General features: G+C 45.1%; 1 protein-coding gene across 2 annotated transcripts in view; it reads right to left on the bottom strand.

Moving 5' to 3' along the window:
- STK39 (serine/threonine kinase 39) overlaps window positions 1-22043 on the bottom strand; it is a 335022-nt gene that overhangs the window by 177582 nt on the left and 135397 nt on the right. For both annotated transcript variants that reach the window (XM_051848534.2, XM_051848536.2), the window contains exons 9-10: window positions 14335-14383; window positions 14167-14232 (exon numbers count right to left, since the gene is read on the bottom strand). In XM_051848534.2, coding sequence (XP_051704494.1) covers window positions 14167-14232; window positions 14335-14383 — 115 coding nt within the window. The remainder of the gene's footprint in view (window positions 1-14166; window positions 14233-14334; window positions 14384-22043) is intronic.

Below are 22043 nucleotides of genomic sequence, written 5' to 3'. Positions count from 1 at the left end.
GGGACAAGAGCCTGGCTTCCTTCTGCTGATAAGGGCGTCATTATTTCCCCATGATGCACAGGAAAGCTCCATTACGTTAGACCTTCCCCTCCCCAAAGTGTCATACTCGTTTTTAAAGATTTGCAGGGTCTGGGGCCGGTGCCGTGGCTCACTTGGTTAATCCTCCGCCTGCGGCGCCGGCATCCCATATGGGCACCAGGTTCTAGTCCCAGTTGCTCCTCTTCCAGTCCAGCTCTCTGCTGTGGCCCGGGAGTGCAGTGGAGGATGGCCCAAGTGGGTGGGCCCTGCACCCGCATGAGAGACCAGGAGGAAGCAAGTGACTCCTGGCTTCGGATCGGCGTAGCTCCAGCCGTAGCGGCCATTTTGGGGGGGTGAACCAACGGAAGGAAGACCTTTCTCTCTGTCTCTGTCTCTCACTGTCTAACTCTGTCACCAAAAAAAAAAAAAAAAAAAAAAAAAAAAAAGATTTACAGGGTCTGACATTCAAAGTGTACATTATTTCCCCTAAACAAGAGGATAAGTAACATAACCTAAAATTAGAGAGTACTAAAACTTAAGCTGAATCTAGTTTTGGAATCCCCTCCTAATTAAATGTGGCTTCAGGTAACAGAAAAACACATGTGCGTCCTGGCTGAGAGAACACGATAGGTGGCAGAGACAAATTCTTCACTGTCGGATGACCCAAAAGTGCACAATTCTCAATTCCTAGATAATAAAATCTCCCCACTTTAGGATCGGGTGGCAAAGGTGATTCAAGCAGTCTTACCCAAGTCTCTCGCAAGGCATTCCTTGTGAAGAAACAAATACAGCATGACAGGATCGCAAGCCCAAGACTGGCTAAACTCTGGGTCCTAGATTTGCAACACAAGAACACAGGTGCAGCACCAGCTGAGAACATCCTAACTGCTCTCTGCTGAACCTGCAAGTAGATCTGCTCTGCCTCCCCAAGGCTCTAGCATCGCCCCCACCTCAGCATCCTGACCTCTGCATCTTGCTTGTTCAATGTCAATGTGAAAGACAGTTGTTATTAACTGGCCAAACACTGTGCTAGAGTACTGGTTCCACCAGGAATAAGAAGATAGCATTCTTGCCCCACCAAGAGTTGGCACCTGGTACAGAGAGCAAAAGTTCAGGAAAATAAACTAAGTGACAGCAAGAGCAACTACAGACTTACACCCACGGTACAGAAACAAAAACGATGAAAGGCAGAGGAATCCTCCAGGGTGCAGGGCCCAGGTGCTAGAAAGATTCAAGTTCAGGGAGAGGCCTTCTAACCCACGTGAGGACTTCAGGAATGTACTGGCTGGTGGAAGAATGTAATCAGCCATTCTATAATGTGCAAGGGTGAGGTGGCAAATGACCTAAGGGAGGCTGAGACAAGAGATCAGGGAAGGCATGCCAGCAGACCCTACCCTCCCAGCGACATAAGCCTCAGCCTACAGGCAGCAGGAGTCTGTGTCTTTCCTGTAACAGACGACAAGGAGCCACTGAAGAATTCTGAAAGACAGAGACAGGACTAGCACAACGGAGTTTGATAGGATCAAAAAGGCCACTCATAGCATTCCATAGTCATTTCAATGCAACTCCAGTCAAACAGCTTTCCGGTCTTTGTGGTTGGTCCACTTATAGAGGAAACGGTGAGCTAGCATCACAGGGGGCAGGGAGGCTGGATGAAGACCAACCTCGACAGCAGCCAGGCCCAGACAGGTTAGCAGGGACATTCAAGGAGCACCGGCGGGATGGGGGAGAGGGAGGCAGGCAGCTGGGGGCCTCTCTCAGCATATGCACGCTAAGTTTCAGGAAAGCTAGCTCATGTACATAAGCTATTGGGAAAATGCGGAAAATTCCCCAAATGAAGCATATCATACATTTGACTATGCAGACTTCAAAAATCTAACTGGATGTGAAATAAGATTAGTGACTCACCTATTCATTTCTGATCACAGAAAATCCATTCTCTACAAACTCATGTTGTAAAAATAGTCCCTCTTAGAATACTTTTTGAATACATGTTGTTATTTCTCAGTCTGCAAAAGTGGGTCTCAAGGATCTATGTAAGTTCACACAAGTCTCTTTTAAGAAATTGGCACCTTTAAAAGAGATTTTACCCTAAAAATATATACATTATCCCCTAAATATGAATCAACCAGTCACAATTTCCACAGGAAACTCTTTCAACTCCCAAATGCCACCAGAAAAGCACCACATTCCCAGAATATATGCTTTAAAAAAAGAAAAAAACTCAATTTGTCAATTGCATTGAAAATAATTCTCAAAGCAGCTTTCTCTTGCTCTTTCCTCTACTCTCACCTCTGCCTAAACATCCGCCAACACAAACATCTGTCGAGATCCATACAGCAGGCCGTGCAAAAGCAAGAAACCTACAGCTGCAGATCCTTACAGACTAGCAAGCAACTGTTGTCCAGATCCTTACAGCAAATGAACTATTCTGATAGCACCCCCTAGTGACCAAAAGCACTTTTCTGATCAAATGAACTCTAAATCCTAAACTTACTGAAGAGCAATGGCTTTAACATTAAAAAAATAATAACAATGCAAACATCAGTAGGCTTACATTCTGTGACAACCTGTCCCCGCTACGGCTTCAGTTAAACAATAACTTTAACCTCTGTGGTCTACCGTTCTGTCTTCCACATAATGCGGAAAACAGCATCCTGACCACCTCCGTCTCCTTCTTTTAAGCATGCGAGTTCCCCAACAAGCTAGATCACTGGGGCAGGCATGGCCATTTGGCGTAGCGGTTCAGATGCTGCTTGGGATGCCCACATTCCACATCACAGTGCCTGGGTTCTCGGTACCAGCTCTGCTTCCTATCCAATTTCTGCCAATGTGCACCCTTGGCAGGTAGCAGGGGATGACCCGAGTAGTCAGGTCTCTCCCATCCATGTGGGAAGTTTGGATTGAGTTCTTAGACCCTAGCTTTGGCCTTATCCAGCCTGGCTGTGGCAGGCATTTGGGGAGTACATCAGTACATGGGAGATTCTCTCTTTCTGTGTGTGTGTGTGTGTCTGTTTCTAGTCTTTCGAATAAGTAAAACATAGGGTTTTTAAAACAGATATATGACCAATATATTTGGTTGTTTTTAGACAAGAGGATGGGAAAAGAAACCTGCAGCAGCAGGAGTGCTGCACCCTGGGGCCTCCCTGCACCCTCGGGCCTCCACCACGGGCACTTTATTTTTTTATTTTGAGTCCAACGTCAATGTGTATGATGGCTGTTGCAGAGGCCACTCGCCTCTCTGTCAGTCATCGCACACTTTGACACCCTCCTACCCCCATTTACCTGGCTCTGATGAGATCCACAGAAACCAGACATCTTTCTGGAAACTATCACCATTCAGAGTCGGATTAATCTGACCACATGAACTATAAGTTCATAAGGCTCTTTTAAGAAATTGGCACCTTTAAAAGAGATTTTACCCTAATACATTATCCCCTAAATATGAATCAACCAGTCACAATTTCCACAGGAAACTCTTTCAACTCCCAAATGCCACCAGAAAAGCACCACATTCCCAGAATATATGCTTTAAAAAAAGAAAAAACTCAATTTGTCAATTGCATTGAAAATAATTCTCAAAGCAGCTTTCTCCTGCTCTTTCCTCTACTCTCACCTCTGCCTAAACATCCACCTACAGGGAAGTCCTCCAATCCCATCTTCTAAATTGAGATTTTTGTTTTTGACATGAACTATGCAAGAACAGGTACTGGGTTACTTTGATTTGTTAATAAGAAAACATAACTTAAAAACAGCAGTAGTAGTAACAGAACGTATTTAAAATACCACCCTTCAGTACTGAGTAGGGATGGGACACACAGCAGTGATTCCTCTGCAACTTCGCCGTTTGCTTTGCTGAGACTACAACCCACTGCTGCCCTCTACTGGGAAAACTTGGAACAAAACTAAGAGCCATCCAGCAAGCACGTAAAATCACTATTTCTTCTCTGATTTCTTGATAGTGTATCACCCTCAAGATCTTTTAAATTAACTGCAAAATCCTACGACGGGGGACAAAGCAATCCTATAGAAACTGAGGATTACTTTCTCTCTTTATCAACTAGATGACGAGACTAAATAAATGGTACTGGGGAGTTGCCTTCAGCCTCTGCCACTGTGTGACATAGCCTTGGTCAAGGACCAGACTCCTTAGGTCTCCATTCTCAAGGTCTGCAAACTGAAGGATCATGAACCAGGGGATATTTATGGTGGTTCTCAATTGTAAAACCCTGTAATCCTTTGAGGATGATTTAAACTGCTTTAAATACAAGATACCTCATCCTCTTAATTCTCTAACATACACTTGAGACGTCACTAAGACTGCAGTAACTGAAATACAAGGAAACCAAGCATCTAGCACTGGTGCATGAACACACACAATAAACATCATCTTTTCTTCTCTTCCCTCTGCCCTCCCTCCCCACCAGTTCCGTGACCTTTCCCTCATCTGTGGCACATACATCTCATTCATGTCCCACGGGACTTATTCTCCATTACTCTGAGTTTTGCACGTCCTGTGACACTTGTCCCACTGAAAAGTGAGGTTGACCACCCAGACTGTGTCCTTGTATCTATCACAATTTACAGATGCACATGTGGGAAGTGAAAGGACCTGTCTAGAGTCACATGGCCGAAAAGGGAAACGAGAGAGCCCCAGTTCTAATCTCTGGTTCTGTGCTCTTTGTACTACACCACACCTCAGAAGGAAGAAGAGAAGATGGCAGCAGACAGGAAAGATACGGATGGAGGGGGCAGGCAGACTTAAATGCCATGGAAAAGAAAAGGGAAGTACAAGACCACTGTTGGTGGTGCTGGTTGTGATGGCTACAGCTGTTAAAGCAGCAGAGGTGAGAATAGCAAGGAGGGCAGTAGCCCTAAGGGTTAAGACATTGACTGTGACACCTGCATCCCATATCAGAGTACCTGGGTTCAAATCCTGGATCTGCTCCTGACCCCAGCTTCCTGCTGATGCAAACCCCAGGAGACAGCAGGTGATGGCTCAAGTAGTTGGGTATGGCCAACCATGTGGGAGACCTGGGTTGATCTCCTGGCTCTTGATTTCTGTCTGGCCCATCCCTAGCCATGTTGGGCATTTGGGGGAATGAAACAGTAGCTCTCTCCTTTTCTCTTATTTAAATAAAGAAATATTTTTAAAAATATTAGTAGTAAAATCAATGTTTAGAGGCCAGTGCTGTGGTGTAGCGGGTAAAGCCACCGTCCACAGTGCCTGCATCCCATATGGGTGCTGGTTTCAGTCCCTGCTGCTCCACTTGCGACCCAGCTCTCTGCTATAGCCTGGGAAAGCAGTAAAAAATGGCCCAAGTCCTTAGACCTCTGCACCCACATGGTAGACCCGGAAGAAACTCTTGGCTCCTGGCTCCTGGCTTCAGATGTGCACAGCTCCAGCCATTGCAGCCTTCTGAGGAGTGAAACAGCAGATGGAAGACCTCTTTCTCTGCTTCTGCAGCTCTGTAACTTTGCCTTTCAAATAAATAAATAAATCTTTTAAAAAAATCAATGTATAAAATTTACTATGATGATATGATAACCTGTACCACTGATTCCTGTGACCCAACCACCAGGTCGTCTAACTTGGTCTTCCCAAATATAGGGGAGTATTCTTACTTCGACCATTTTATAAATGAGAAGCTGAGCTTCTAACCAGCATAGCATTTAACAACTGTTGGTGCTACAAACACCCACTGCCATCTCTCTCCCCTTCAGAATCTATCAGTTCATTCCCTTCACACCTGTGAAGATCCTGGCAAATTTCTCAGATTCCCATGGTGCCATGGATAGCAGCTCCCAGTGCCCATAAATGGCATGAGACAGCCTGTTGAGATCCATCAAATGGTGAACAACAATTGCACTTCCCTTTTCCCACTTAGGGCATTATTAACTCTGCCTGCCCCCTCCATCTGTATTTCTTTCCTGTCTGCTCCCATCTTCTCTCCTTCTGAGATATGATTTAGTGCAAAGAACACGTGCCAAGAATTAAGAACCAGGGCTCCAGGTGGGTCCCTCCACTCCCTGCGCTTGCATCTGTAAAGTATGATAATGACACCTGCCCTACCTGCCTTCAGGAACAATTGCTCGCTTGGGACCAAGAAGGATGTATGCACACAAGCGCTCTGAAAACGATTCAAGGACGTGGGCTGTGTGAGTGCTCCGTTCTTAGCTCTTCGCAAACGGTGCTATTCCTGGCAGAGAGGCGTGGCTGCAGCATGAAAGCCACGATTCCTGTGCATGGCCTTCACAGGCCAGGAAAGAAAATGTGAAGATGGGGGAACAGGCACCAACAAGGAATAACTACAGCAATTCTTTACATTCTCCATGTGGGCTTCCCATGGCTTAGTCTCCGTCCCATCCAAAGCAACAGCAATGGAGCCCCGTGTCAGGATCCCTTCCTCCCTACGTCACCGCCTGCTTCTAGGACGCAGTCCTCTGGAGCCCCACTAACTTGAACGGATGACAAGGAAGCTGGCAGGGACTCACCTTGAGCACAGGATGGAAGCTAACATCATCACTGAAGGGAAAAATCAGCATCTGGTGTCTTACTGTGATGGACACACTGAGAAGTACAGGGCGGCGCTTCGGAGGTGCCCTTGTGGAAAAGGTATGACCGTCATGATGAAGAAACACCAGAGCCACTTAGGCTGGTGGAGGGCATTCTACAAAGCAGCTGGCCCAAACTCCTCGAAACTCCACAGAGGCAGGGAAAAAAGATGCTCTAGACTACGGGGTGCCAAAGACCTAAGAGCTGCAATTCTGGATTGCATCCTGGAGCAGACAAGTGGCTTTAATGGAAAAAATGGTGAAATTAACAAAATTAAAAATCCAAGAATAGTATGGTATCAGTGTGACTTTCCTGATGGTGATGATCCTACTGCTGTTTTATAGAACAGTGACCTTGTTTTCAGGAAACACACAGAGAGGTATATTTAAAGGAAAAGGGTATCTCAGTTACAACTTACTCCCAACTGTTCCCAAAGGAGGCTTGATACAGAAAATACACACAGACATTCTTTGTACTATTTTTCTAACTTTTGGGGAATTCTGAAATTATTTCAAAATAAAAAGCAAAGCCAGAGTGGAAAATTACCAACATACAGCAAGTATTAAATGTGAATTGTGGGGTCAGCACTGTGGCACATAAGGGTAATCCTCCGCCTGTGGCACCAGCATCCCATGTGGATGCTGGTTCGAGTCCCAGCTGCTCCTCTTCTGATCTAGCTCTCTGCTATAGCCTGGGAAGGCAGTAGGAGATGGTCCAGGCACTTGGGCCCTACACCTGCGTGGCAAACCTGGAAGAAGCTCTGGCTCTTGGCTTTGGATCCATCTGGGGGGTGAACCAGCAGATGGAAGACCTCTCTCTGTCTCGACCTCTCACTGTCTGTAACTCTACCTCTCAAATAGATAAATAAAAATCTTTTTAAAAAAATTGTGCATTCACATGTCTTCAGGGCCCATTTAAAAAAAATGTGGATTGTAATCCTACTTTTGATTCATAAACACACTGGAGAATCTAATGGGGCCAACAGCCTTGGGTCTTTAACATGAAACCACTGTTAGCACCTGACATAAGAAATGTGGGGACTCCTTCTTTCTAACCAAAATGGTAGCAGTGGCAGGACACCCTCTTCCTCCTTCTGATAATGAATCACTGTTCCTAACATCCTGATTTCCTGGTTAAGAACAGTCAGGCCAGTTTACTTTACCCAAGAACACAGGTAGCACAGTGAGAACACAACCTGTGCACTACGGCTCCTCACTGCATTGCTTCTCTGGCCAATGAATGAGCCTTTGGGCTAAGCAGTTGGCATCTGGAAACTTGTGCAGCTAGGAACCTCTGCCCTCTCTCCTGCCATGTGTGGGCTGTTGGGAGCCACAGAATTCACGTGGGTATGAACGTGAACGCGATGACTCAAGCTTCACGCCATTATCACAAAGCTCAGACATCAGCCAACTCTGAGGATTCAATGTTCCTACAAAAGATCATAGCACACTAGGTGTCTGCATTTAATTTTAACAGAGCAAGTGATGCCTGCCCCACCTACTGACACCAGTGGGGTCAACGACAGAACACCACATGGTGAAGCTGTCAGTCCTCCAAAGCTGCCTGGCCACAGGCGCCAGAGAGTTGATGTGAGAGGCAGTGACGACTAGGCCTTTGCTTCTCATGCACACGTGTAAGGGAAGAGGCAAGAGAAAGCTACATACGTGTACTTAGCTCTGTTTCCATGGGTCATTATTAGCATGTTCTCAGTAGACGACACAGAACAGGGCAGGCAGATGGCATGGTGGTTAAGACACCACCAGTAAGGCCCACCTCCAACATCAGAATGTCTGGGTTTGAGTTCTGGCTCTGCTTCCGACACCAGCTTCCTGCTAATGTGCACCCTGGGAGGCAGCAGGTGGTTGTTCAAGTAGTTGGTCCCTGCCACCCACGTAGGAGATCTGGAATGTGTTTCTCTCTCTCTCTCTCTCCTTTCCCTCTCTTTCCCCCCTCCTTCTTTCCTCCCACCTTTCTTCCCTCTGTGTCACTCTCTGCCTTCCACAGAAATTTTAATAAAGAATATGGATATTTTCTTGGGGTCTTGGAATCAACTTTCTCATTGCTCTTCATAACATGCCTGAGATCCAGCAGAATTTCCACTACAAAGACAGAAGAATTAAGGCCAGAGAAAATCAGGATGATCCCCAAAACACACTGTAAGTGAAAGAATGTAGAAGGGACTAAATGCTCTGCCTACAGGGGAAAACAAATATCCCTAATTTCTACAACACACACGCACAGAAGTCACTTTATATCACTAAATCACCACAGAAACCACCCTGGTTTATTTCCATTTTACCAGTTTTCCCTGATTTCGCAGAGGCAATCTGGAAAAGATCAGCTACCCAGGAGGAATCACGCAGCGCCTACCCCATGGATACCACTCTGGCCAGACATGAGTGTGGCAGTCTTCTAGATCCCCTTTGCAAAGAGCACTGGGGGCCCACTGGGGCGTTCTACAATACCAGGCCCTGTCTATTTTACACGGGAAAATGATTCATGTTATGGAAAAAAAAATCTTATTTTGGTTGCCATGAAGAAGGAAAAAAAGAGAATGTTGCTTAAGACAACAATTTTCACATCAACACGGTTGCCTAAATGTCAAACAGCTTTGCCAACAGGCCTGGATGTCATTCAAACATGTTGGTATATATTGTCTATTTGAACAACAGCAAACAGAGGGACAAACATCCAAGTGCCAACATGGACAAGTAGACTCTGTGGAACAAATAAATCTACACCCCACAGCAACCAGCGTGGGATCAATCAGAAGGCACCAGGGAAAATGCAGACAGGAACCTGAGCAGCTGGGGACAACTCATAAAGAGACGTCCAAGGGCAAATTACACGGAGAACCTTGTCCCGGCAGTTAAATAAAAGTCACGTAAACACTGTGAGAACCAAGGAAAAATAAGGACATCCTACAATAAAGGTTTGCACTGCATATGGTGATTAAAACAGTGGTCCCTTCGTGGTGGCCAAGTCTGCATGAGAAGTTTCCAACAAGGAACAGCATGGCTGCTCACCAACATCCCTAGATGGAGGGAAGAAGGCTGCCCGCTGTTAACGGATTCCTAGAGACAAGTGTGAGCTGAGCATTTTTTTTTTTAATGTTTTTTTTTTTTAAACTTTTATTTAATGCATATAAATTTCCAAAGTACGACTTATGGACTACAATGGCCTCCCCCCCACACCGTCCCTCCCACCCACAACCCTCCCCCTTCCCACTCCCTCTCCCCTTCCATTCACATCAAGATTCATTTTCGATTATCTTAATATACAGAAGGTCAGCTTAGTATACATTAAGTATGGATTTCAACAGTTTGCTCCCACACAGAAACATAAAGTGAAAAATAATAGATGATTTTTTTAAATGATGATGAAATCAGAGCAGACCTATTGTCATGTTTAATCCCAGTGAGAGTCAAGTTGGGAATTGATAATTTCTTTTTTTCTTTTTTTTTTTTTTTTACAGAGGATCAGTTTAGTATGCATTAAGTAAGGATTTCAACAGTTTGCACCCCCATAGAAACACAAAGTGAAATATATTGTTTGAGTACTCGTTATAGCATTAAATCTCAATGTACAGCACACTAAGGACAGAGATCCTACATGAGGAGTAAGTGCACAGTGACTCCTGTTGTTGACTTTACCAATTGACACTCCTGTCTATGGCATCAGTAATCTCCCTATGCTCCAGTCATGAGTTTCCAAGGCTATGGAAGCCCTCTGAGTTCTCCGACTCTTATCTTGTTTAGACAAGGTCATAGTCAAAGTGGAGGTTCTCTCCTCCCTTCAGAGAAAGGTACCTCCTTCTTTGATGACCTGTTCTTTCCACTGGGATCTCACTCGCAGAGATCTTTTGCCAGAGTGTCTTGGCTTTCCATGCTTGAAATACTCTCATGGGCTTTTCAGCCAGATCCAAATGCCTTTAGGGCTCATTCTGAGGCCAGAGTGCTATTTAGGACATCTGCCATTCTATGAGTCTGCTGAGTATCTCACTTCCCATGTTGGATCACTCTCCCCTTTATTTACTCCATCAGTTAGCGTTAGCAGGTACTAGACTTGTCTATGTGCTCCCTTTGACTCCCAGTCCCTTCACCATGACCAACTGTGAACTGAAACTGATCACCTGGAACAGTGAGATGGCATTGGTACATGCCACCTCGATGGGATTGAATTGGAATCCCCTGGGAGCTGAGCATTTTTAAAGGGAGGTCAAGTCAGAGGAAAACAAACATCCCGAGTGGCCTTTCTCTGGTACACTCAAGCACGTGGGATCACTCGGTTGGTAAACACTTGTGAGCACTTCCTATGAACAAGAAATGCACTATGAAAACGTGCAGACAGCGCACTTGCTCCTGAAGAAACTATAGGTAAGTGTGGTGGCGCTGGGAACCAAAGTGCACTCTGAAATGAGAATCATGACAGGAGAACAGCCAATGTTATGAAGCGAGAGAGCCAGGCGAACGTTACACAGGCCAAGATGCTTCAAGAATTAATTCATACTTTCCTTGGACTCCTCCCTGAGACCCTGAGTTAAATAGTCCACTCTCATTTGAAGGGGCAGATGATGAAACAAGATGTGAGGTTCCAGTCTAAAACCAAGGAGCCAGTTAATGGCAGCAGACATCGTTTCAAAATCCTCTCTCTCAAAATTCCAAGGTTTAAGGTACATGTAAATGAGGTTAGGAATGCACAACACACAAAAACGTAATAAATAACATCAGTGTAAGAAAAAGGAAAAAAGTCATAGCCTGAATGAATTCTTCACCTTCTCAAACCACTGGGAGGTCCAAGGGAGGGTATGGGTATGGACTGGGAACTATGGATGTTTCCAGTTGGCTGGAGGCTAGAATGTAAGGCTAGAAGTTAGAAATATCACCATGAATTCAAGGCTAAGGAGCTTGGGGTTTTTATTACACAGAAATCATTCTTGTATTCCTATTTTCTCCTGTATTTTCTGTTGTAGTTGTTTCGTCTAATTCTGAAAACTACTTTTGAGCAAAAGTGACACTATCCTAAAGTCGATCTTGTAGTAGTATCTGAAGAAAGAACAGAAAATGAGGACAGTTAGAAATTCACTCCAACTGTCCAGTTTGCAATGAAAGAGAAGCTGCAGAACAAAATGTGGGGAGACCTAGCAAGGGACTGGATGGGGGAGAGAGGTCAAGGCATGGGGGGTGGGGGCAGTTACTCCTAAACCCAGCCGCCAGGGGAGGTTTGGGGTTGAGAGGCTGGCAGACCACGTGACAAGGAGCTGGGGGCAGGAGGCTAAGCTCTGGAGAAAATGCAGGCCTGGAAGCCCCCATTAGCAGCTAACTGGATGAGATCAGCCAAATCTCCCTGCGAAAAAACACGCAAAGAAGCTGAAGAGCCTGTGTTCAACTCGGGATGACATTCTCAGTATCTGATCAAAAGATCCAGTGCTGGAGGCCAGCACCCCAAGAATTCTTCCCAGCGTCCTTCAGTCTTCTCTTAGGAGTCTGGAAACTGGTCACTGCACTTGCCTCAAACCTCTCTGTGCCACTCCAGGGGATGCCTCAAAGGTGTCCAGTGGACAAGACCAACCTTGGCTCTCTCCTCACACTTAACACAACAAGCCTCCCCTCCACCCCCAGCCAGTGCAGAAATCAACCAGAAACCAACAATCCTCCCCCCAACCCCTGGCCAGTGCAGAAATCAACCAGAAACCAGCCCAGCCGGGAACTCTGGTGTCCAGCAGAGGAGCTCGGAGAGGCATCACTTCTTGGAGTCTGCTCTAAAGTTTGCATAAAAGGATTCTGCTCTTTACCAAGGGGCTACTATGAGCCTCCGGGAGGGATTCCACACCCAGAAAGCCCCCCACCCTACAGTTTTCCAGAAAGGGTGTTGGTGGGAAGGGAGGAAGAGGGCCCATACCCGGCATCCATAAAAACTCCAGCCTGGATGCAGCCAGGGCTCCCAGTTCCTTCCTTGAGGTCCCCGCCTGGTCTGCCAGGTGTACTCTCTTCATTACTTGTCTTCATTAAACTTTGCTAGCATGCATACACGAAAAAACTATTCTAAAGCATCAGCTACATGCATTTTCTACAGGCAATCTTAGAGAAGCAATGTCTGGATGAAACCACTCTGGTATTTATACCTAGGCGCGATGAGAAATGACGTTCAAAACATGTTTCTTTGCCAATTTTCTTACAGCACAGGAAAGTTAGATTCCTGTAAGCTCCCTCTATAACTGTAAAAGGGGGCAGGGGAATGTCCCTTTCTAAGTCTCTGACCATAGGAATATTTTAAAATATAAATATGGGACCAGTGCTGTGGTGTAACGGGTAAAGCAGCACTGCCTGTGGTGCCGGCATCAAATACGGGTGCTGGTTTGAGTCCCAGCTGCTCCATTTCCTATCCAGCGCTCTGCTATGGCCTGGGAAAGCAGAAGAAGATGGCCCAAGTGCTTGGGCCCCTGCACCCGCGTGGGAGACCCAGAAGAAGCTCCTGGCTCCCAGCTTCACATCAGCCTAGCTCTAGCCAATACAGCCATTTGGGGAGTGAACCAGTGAAAGGAAGTCCTCTCTCTCTCTCTCTCTGCCTCTCTGTAACTGCCTTTCAAATAAATCAATAAATCATTCAAAAAAAATAAAAAATATAAAACGTAAATATGCAACCTAATTTTAAAACCAAACCAGAAATTAAATTATCTTAGGTCTCATGACAGAATGAAATCTGAATAAATAAACTTGTATAAATGCACACATAAATAAATACACTCACACATACAAACCATCTCAAAAATCTAAAACCCATTGGCATTGTACTGTAGCAGGTAAACCTGCTGCCTGCAGCATATGGACAATGGTTTGTATTCTGGTTGGTCCACTTCTGATCTAGCTCCCTGCTAAATGCCTGGGAGAAGCAGAGGAGGATGGCCCAAGTAATTGGGCCTCTGCTGCCGATGTGGGAGACCCAGATGAAGCTCCTTGCTGCTGGCTTCTGTCTGGCCTGGCCATGGCTGATGCAACCAACTGGAGAATGAACCAGTGGATGCAAGATCTCTCTCATGCTCTTTCCAACTCTGACTTTCAAATAAATAAATCTTTTAAAAAAGAAAAAAAGTCTGAAAACCTAGAATGGAAGATTTTTCAGGTAACCATTAACATGATGTAGTTAACACAAGGTAGACTTCAAAAGGGACTGTAGGTCTTTCCTGACAAGGGGATTACTTCCCCTGGATATTCCAGGAACCATTAAAAACAAGTTTTGTTTTTCATTTTCCATCACTTCAAATGGACTACTACATCTCAAATCAACTACTTCTCTTCCACGGAACCCAAAGGAAAGATATCTGAGGATGTGTTCTCACTCCCGTACTTAAACCTCAAATCAATCCTTTCTGCTAAATGGAGAAATGGAATCACTTGAGTTTCTCACTGTTTCCACACCCAAACTCATGGCAATAAGCAAAAGGCAAAGGTGGTCATCTGAGTGGTGGCTAATCAGAAACCTTCTAAATACCATATTGGGCACATGCAGAACTCTTTTTCCTATTTTGCTATGGGTTTTGTCTCGGGGTAGCCGTCAGCCCGCACAGGGTGGTGAGGGCTCGTGGTGCTTACCTTTTTGGCTCTTTGGGCTATGTCTGGTGTTCTTGTGAGCAGCTTCTCAATCAGGTACTCTCTGTTCTGCAAAACAAATATTCCCCACCGTTTAACATCAAATATGACACAGATAAATTCGTAGTGATTTCAAAATAGCAGATTTACTTGGTTTTTTAAACATGTTACCTTGGCTTTCTGGAAGAATTTGCATTTTAAAAGTTCTGCTGCTGTGGGCCTGAAAAGATCAATAATAAATTAGAGTTGAAACAATGACCACTTAATAAATATACTGCCTTGATGAAAACAACTTAACCTTAGAGTATTTTTGGAAGACCAGTTTTAGGAATTGCAAAACCAGAAACTAAATTAATCATAAGCTGGCAACCCAGTGAAGTGGTGCCAATTCTCCAGTTCTTTCTGAACACTTCAACTACAAAATATGTGGACGCCTGTGAGTTCAGTGCCTGAAGTGTGAACACTTTTCCATCGAGGTGAGTTCGGTGTTTCTACAAGGTGGCAGACAGACATGTCTGTGAGCTAAATGCCTGCGTTTATTAAGAAACCATATGAACTTCTATCTGCTCTTGTCAAAGAAAACAGAATCTACTGTGCTCCATGATTCCCCAAAAGCAGCAGTTACTGCTAGGGGTGCACAGATCTCGTGTGTCTCTGCTCACTCGGTAAACCTGACACACATGAACACACATGGACTGCTGTTCTTCAGGTGACAGTAAACATGACCGAGATTAATAAAAGGCAAACTTAAGGGCATTACAGGATTGGTGTGACTGCTTTCTCAGAGTGTCATATAATTTGTGTCTCTACTTACTTATTTCCTGTAAATGGAAGGTGCGGTTAAGGATAAAACAAGCATTTTGATGTTCAAATTTTCAGATTTTGGAGCATTCAGGATTTCAGATTTCTAGATTGTGGATGTTCAACTCCAGTCTACACACACATTCCAAAATTGGGAACTCTCACGGTCCCAGGCATTTCAGATACGGGACCCTCAGACTGCACTTCCCAGACGTCACACGCTTCTTAACCACAGCACCTCAGAGGCATCCACTCTCAGGTACTCCACTGTTTCTCGGAGATGCTAAGTTGCACTACTTTCCCTACAATCCAAAAATCTCCACTCCGAATGAGGGCTTTACCCACTGCAATTGGCAAGCATGATTTTGGGTAGTGTCTTGGCTGTGTATGAATATCCTGTTCCTGAAAACTCTCCCCAAAGATGTTAACTGGTTTCGGCATTTTTGCCCTACGTTATTTCAAAGGAGTCAGCAAAATAGTGGTTTGTGACCCCCATCATTCCTTCTATGTTTACTGAATGACACCCTTCTACACAGAATAGCTTCCAACATAAACAGTTCCTTCTCAACTTGGAAAAAAGCAACGAGATAAATCTAGAGTACAGAACAGTTAGCAAGCCAAATGGCCTGACGGCTTCAGAAAGTCCGTATCACAGAGGAGAATGGGAGCTGTGGGGAAATGTTCTAGAAGAAAACAGAGCTAATGAAACACAACAGCAGATGCTACACCTGGCCTCTGACCGAATGGCCCTGATAGAAACTGCAAAAGGCATTTGGAAATTATTAGAGATGTGGGAATACGCTAGATGTTTGATAATCTGGGAAAGCACTGTTCACTCTCAGGCATGGAAAAGCTTCGTGCTTACGTAGGAACAGGCCCTATTCGCAGGGAATGTAAGCTCAAGAATTAAAGCCTGCTGCATTCAGGCAGTTCACCCAACAAAATATAGATACGGCACACAAGAAACATGTGAACAACTGTTAAATCTGGTAATGGTATGGAAATAAACACTGTACTACTCTTTTTATCTTTTTTTGCACGCTTTGAGTTTTTCATAATAAAAAATTAGAAAGGGAGAAAGAAGTATTACTGTCACTAGGTATTCTCTCAGACAATGAAGATCCAAGATTTAGTAGGATTGGGCTCAGGGGGATGCAGGTTTAAAGGAGTCCTCACACTTGAAATGATTGGAACCCACTGCTCTAAAACCAAGGTAGCTTCACTAAGATACTCCTGGTAACCAAATCCAAGTCTAAGAAAAAACCAGGAAACAACATTAAGTGCTTCAGTGTACAAACTGCACGTCTGCAGGCCCATCAGCTGCATTTCTAGGCACACAAATTTTCTGTTCAAATGGTTACTGCTGGGCCAGCGCTGTAGTGTAGCAGGTAAAGCCACAGCCTGCAGTGCCAGCATCCCATATGGGTGCCGGTTCAAGCTCCCGCTGCTGCTCCACTTCCAATTCAGCTCTCTGCTATGGCCTGGGAAAGCAGTAGAAGATGGACCAAGTCCTTGGGCCCCTGGACCCAAGTGGGAAGACCCGGAGAAAGCTCCTGGCTTTGGATCTGCATAGCTCTGGCTGTTGAGGCCATTGGAAGCAAACCAGTGGATGGAAGACTTCCCTCTGTCTCTCTCTCTGCCTCTCCTTCTCTCTCTGTGTAACACTGACTTTCAAATAAATAAATAAATCTTAAAAAAAATGGTTACTGCTTTTTCCCTTGGATTTCAAGTGAACACTGGCTATAGGCACCTGACAAAGAGTCTCCAAATCCACTACAATAAACAGCTGCTAATTGCTAAGTGCTTTGAGTAAACAAAAGTCTAAATAACAGCTGGCCCACATCCCTGGGTAAGCTCATTAAATTCATGAATCTGCATCTTGTTGAACAGGAATGGAACAGCAAAAGAAAAAGAAAGATAAAACTAGTACAGAGGACTGCCATGGGTTGGTATTTTAATGTAGACACTTCCTGCTCATGGGCGATGTTTCTGGCCTCCAGGTCTTAGAAATTCATCCTTTCATTCTCTCAGCAAGTATTTCAAGAGAGCTGTGTGCTAGGTGCAGGGCGTACGAGCATGAACAGGGCAGATGAACTAGCACCTGCAACAACTCGTAATCTAGTGGGTACTGTGACAGTGCAGGCGCCGTAGCAGGACATGCTGGCAGCTCTGAGCTTTTTGAAGGAGAAGGGCCACGGGAGAACTTGACCTAGAACCATAATACAACTGACAGAGGAAGACCTGGTGTTGGGCTTGGTGTTTCACAACGCGAGACAGAATTTCCAAAACCAAGAAGCCAGCCAGCTAACTTAGGTTCCGTTTTTTAAGTGAAAGAACTCTTAAGAAAATCAGGATGAATAAGGCAGCCCAGGCTGCTGTTCTGCTTGAAACTCTCATTGCTGCTGGCTGGCACTCTAGCTCAACCTGCCTGCCAGCCAGGTCCTCTGCTGCTTCTCCAGTCCTCCCTCCAACCCTTCATCAGTACTGCTTCCCAGGTTAGCAACTGAGGAAAACATACACAGAAAACTCGAACTTTTTCCATCCTCAGACTTTGCTAATTTTCGAGATTCTGTCTCCTGTCTCTATCCTCACTTCCTTCCCACCTGCATGGACTCTCTCCTTCAACTACAATGATATTCTCACCATCTCTTGCTCTTTCATGACAAAGAATAACCAACCAATGCACTCTAACTCAACAGTCAAGGACCAATTTAGATCGTGAGAGGCCAGAGCCATGCCATGACAGGCTTCTCACAAGACAAAAAAAAAAAAAAAAAAAAAAACTGACTAGGCCCAGGATGCGCCTGGTATGAGAAGATAAAACCTAACACTGAGCAGTCCTTGGTCCAGTCCGCAGGACCAGGTGGAGGCAACCAATGAGGTGGGCCGTCCTTGGTCCTGCAGGTCCAGGGGAAGGAAGGAATGCGGACATAATACTTGTTTGCCTGGGAACTATAAAAACCCAGAAAACAAAGAGAAGAGGGTCTTGGTCTCCCAGCACTGCATTGCATGGGAGGCTGGGGCCCCAGCATGCTGGACCTACAAATAAAGTCCCTTTGTTCTTTGCATTTTGGTGAGTCTCACTGGTTCTTTCTATCTGGGCAATCCGGAACACAACAAGATGTCATCATCTTCAAAGGTAACTCTCCTGACCCCTACAAATCCAATGCATTGTTCCCTCCATGGTGCTCACACGCTGCTCCATCCACACTCCCATTCTTTATCTGTTCCTATGCCTCACTGTCTCCACCACACGGGATTCATTCGTGTATTCTCAACACCTAATACAGAACAGAAAGTTGCCATAGCCCAATCTCAACCTGTCACCCAGTAAGAGATGAAGGTGATGCTTCAAGATATCCAGACAGTCCTCACTTCACTCCTGGGGCAGGGTTTGACAGGCATCTGTTCAATACAATGGGAGCAGGAGGAAGACGCACACTAGCAAGAAAAGGAAAGAGGGAGAGGCAGGTGCTCGAGGTGGGGAACGGAAAGGCTTCCCTCTCTCTGAGCAGGCCTGCTCCTGTCCTCCTTCTGCTCGCTAAGGGTCAAGTGAAGGGCCCCTGTGGAGAGAAGGCTGGCAAATGCCACGCATACCTTGAAATACAAGGCTGGGAAAATTCTTTCTCTTACCCAGCAAGGTCATTTCTATGGCAACCAAAAAAACGTAAAGGAGAAGAAAGCAGGCTACAGGGGAAATCGCCTTTCTCTGAACTCCACTCCACCCTCAGCCTTCATCAGTACAAACAAAATCACGAGAGTGTGAGAAATTAGAAATGATTTTGAGAACCACATTCTTTTTTTGGTACAGGCTTAAACATTGAGTTATATAAAGGGCATTCCAACTGTACACAGACAGGAACTACAGAGCAAGTCACTGCTTCCTTTTTGTGCTCAAATCAACTTGGGGTAAAATCCTACACATGCCCACACTATGTCCATGAGAAGTATGGAAAAAACAAACCACAGGAAATGAGGAAAATGATGATGGCGACAGAGGTTATATGAAACCCTATGGTGCCGAATGCACATCAATTTTTTTTATAGCTTTTGTTTATTTAAGTTTTATGCCGCAGCAACTACCATGGCCTGGCTAAAGAGGAGCTGTCAAGGACAACTACCTCTAAGATGAGTACTACAGGAAAAAAATTCTGCAATGATAGTCCTGTCTTCCATGGCCCCTAGCAATCGCCAAGCCTAACAATGTAACATAAATCTACACACTGTATTTATGAGAGATGCTAAAAATGCTACCAGAACCCAAAATAACAGTCCAGGATCTGGATGACGATTCAATTTGAAATCCTTAAAAACAATGCAGTATTCTGCAAGGACCAACAGTCTGAGGAGAAAACTCCCTTGAAGGATTCAATTCATACATATGGATGAACCAAAGTCCACTGAGACTTAACAGAATTCTCAAAGGATTCAGGACGAATATAATATAGTTGAAGTGGTTCGAACAATTTGCATTAATAAGTTCTAAATGCTTATTGGCCCCAGGCAGAGCTGCTGTTCTCATCCTACCCCTCCTACCAAAGGAAACATTCAACTCTTACTCATTTCTTCCCCTAGGTTGCTCCAAAAATGCTTGTTCTTTTTATAGTTGCTATCCATATGAAGCATGTGAGCTATAAGATCAAGGCTTGTTCCCCCCGACACACACACAAAATAGCAAGATGCTCTGCTGTGCAAATACAAGCAACACTTATCTATGGCAATGCAGAACACAGACCGGATGAGGCAAAGGACTAACATGCAGCTCTCTTTTAGAAGGGAAGTCCCAGTGAGCACTCAAAGTCGACAAAGAGGATAGCCCTTCTCAGCTAGTTAGAGAGTTCCTACTTAGCAGTGAATCCATCTTGGTTGCTGTTCCCCTGGGATTTTTTTTTTTTTCATTCACTGCTCAGGAGGCAGGTGTTCTGCCTAGTGGTCCAGATGCCTGCATCCCACACTGGAGTGTCTGGTTTCCGTTCTCACCTCCAGCTACCAATTCCAGCTTCCTGCTAGTACAGAACCTGGGAGGCCGCAGCGATGACTAAGGTGATTTGAGTTCTGAACTGCCACCACGTGGGAATCCTGAACTGAGTTCCCAGATAATAGCTGCAACTCGGATCAATCTCAGCCCTTGCAGCATTTAGGCAGGGAACCAAAGGATGGTCTGTCTGTCTGTCTGTCTCCCTCTCTCTCTCATATGTACATGAAAGATAAATAAATGTACTCAGCAACTCCAGGCCCTTGATGCTGCTTAACTAGTTTCAGATTACAGGTTAATTATCAACATGCAGGAAACAGAAATAATAAAAATTAGCAAAAGCTTTCCACTAATTCATTCATTCATCAAACTACCTGAATTTAGTTTTGTTTCTGAAACTCTTTCCACTGACTCCAAATCACTCCCAAATTGCAAGCTCCCAACTGTGGGGAGCAACTGGGAGCAACTCGGACTAGACTAAGTTACTGGAATTAAGACTTATTCTATGCATCTCCTCTCCCACAATATGGCGCTGAGAAGGGAGTAACAACTTCTACGCAGCTGCCTCTCGCCAATTTGATTGACTGAGCTGCAGGAGCTGATCTTGCTCCTGATTGGAGGAGAGCAGCGTACTCGGCGTGTGGGTAGCAGAGTTGGGATTGGTGGAAGAGGACTATAAAGGAGGAGAGAGACAACATGCACCAGGAACATCTAAGGGAAACATCTAAGGGGAACACCTGTGCAGCCCCCAAGAAAGCCGGCCGGCGGTGTGCCGCTCCCCCGCGGAAGTGGGGAATGTGGCAGGGGGAACCGCCCTTCCACGGAGGTGGAAGGGACGGTAGCCAACCCGGGAAGAACCAGCAGCAAACCCGGGGAGGGCCGAGCAGACAAAAGAACAGCGCAGGGTCCTGTGTCGTTCCTCCACGAAGAGGGGGAGCGACACCAACCATCACCAGTTATTCAAGTAGCAGTATTGAAGATATAATACGGACCAGATACTAGATGTAAAGGTAAATGTTTCTCCTTCTAAACCACTTAAATAACTCAAGAGAAATTTGTGTGTGTAGGTCAACAAGTTTATATGGTAAATGTAGAAGTAACATAGAAGACCGATCTTCAATGCACTACTGCTGTTGCATTACAGTTGCAACAACTCTACTTAACAGAAGAAAACAACAAATAATGAATGGCAACCTCAATTTCTTAAGCAACACCCCAAATAATGCTATGTGTGTATGAAATCATCACATCCTTAGAGCAATCATAAAAAGTAGGTAATGTTGGGGCAACAGTACAGCCAAGAAAACTAAGTCATATAGATGAGGATGAAGAGCTAGGAATCCTGTCCAGATAATACCTACCTAAGAAGACGTGGTCTTGGAACCAAGTATAGAGAGAAGGGAGAAGGTGCACAGAGGCCCAGCATAAGCACTGGCAGACAGGGCTGGAAATATTTGTGGTTTCTTTCAGGATTGAAAAGCAATTCAATGTTCACTGACCAATTTAGTAATGAACATGTATTCTGAAATTTTATCCTGGGCCACGCTGTGGCACAGCAGGTAAAGCCACCACTTGCAGTTTCAGCATCCCATATGGGTGCTGGTTCAGGTCCCGGCTGCTCCACTTCTAATCCAGCTCTCTGCTATGACCTGGGAAAGCAGTGGAGGATGGCCCAAGTGGTTGTACTCCTGTACCCACGTGGGAGACCGGAAAGAAGCTCCTGGCTCCTGGCTTCAGATCGGCGTAGCTCCAGCCATTGTGGCCAATTGGGGAGTGAACCAGCGGGTGGAAGATCTCGATCTCGATCTCAATCTCTCTCTCTGGCTTTGAATTTCAAATGAATAAATAAATCTTTAAAAATAAAGAAGAAATGTATCCTGTACAAAAAATAACTCAACAACATTGCTTTTTTTTCCCTCAGTCTTCCATTCCATGAATGGTTTTCCCCCTAAACTCCTCACTTAAGAGGTAAATTCAAAAAGTTCACAGAAAGATGGAAAAAATAAAAATGAAGGGTGGGTGTTGCGATGCAGCAGGTTAAGCTACCACTTGGGATGACTTCATCCCACACCAGTGCTGGTCTGAGTCCCAGCTACTCTGCTTC

This window comes from Oryctolagus cuniculus, chromosome 3 (assembly GCF_964237555.1).
Source record: "Oryctolagus cuniculus chromosome 3, mOryCun1.1, whole genome shotgun sequence".
Lineage (NCBI taxonomy): Eukaryota > Metazoa > Chordata > Mammalia > Lagomorpha > Leporidae > Oryctolagus > Oryctolagus cuniculus.
The sequence above is the reverse complement of the archived record's forward strand: the minus strand, read 5'-3'. Positions and strand labels throughout refer to the sequence as shown.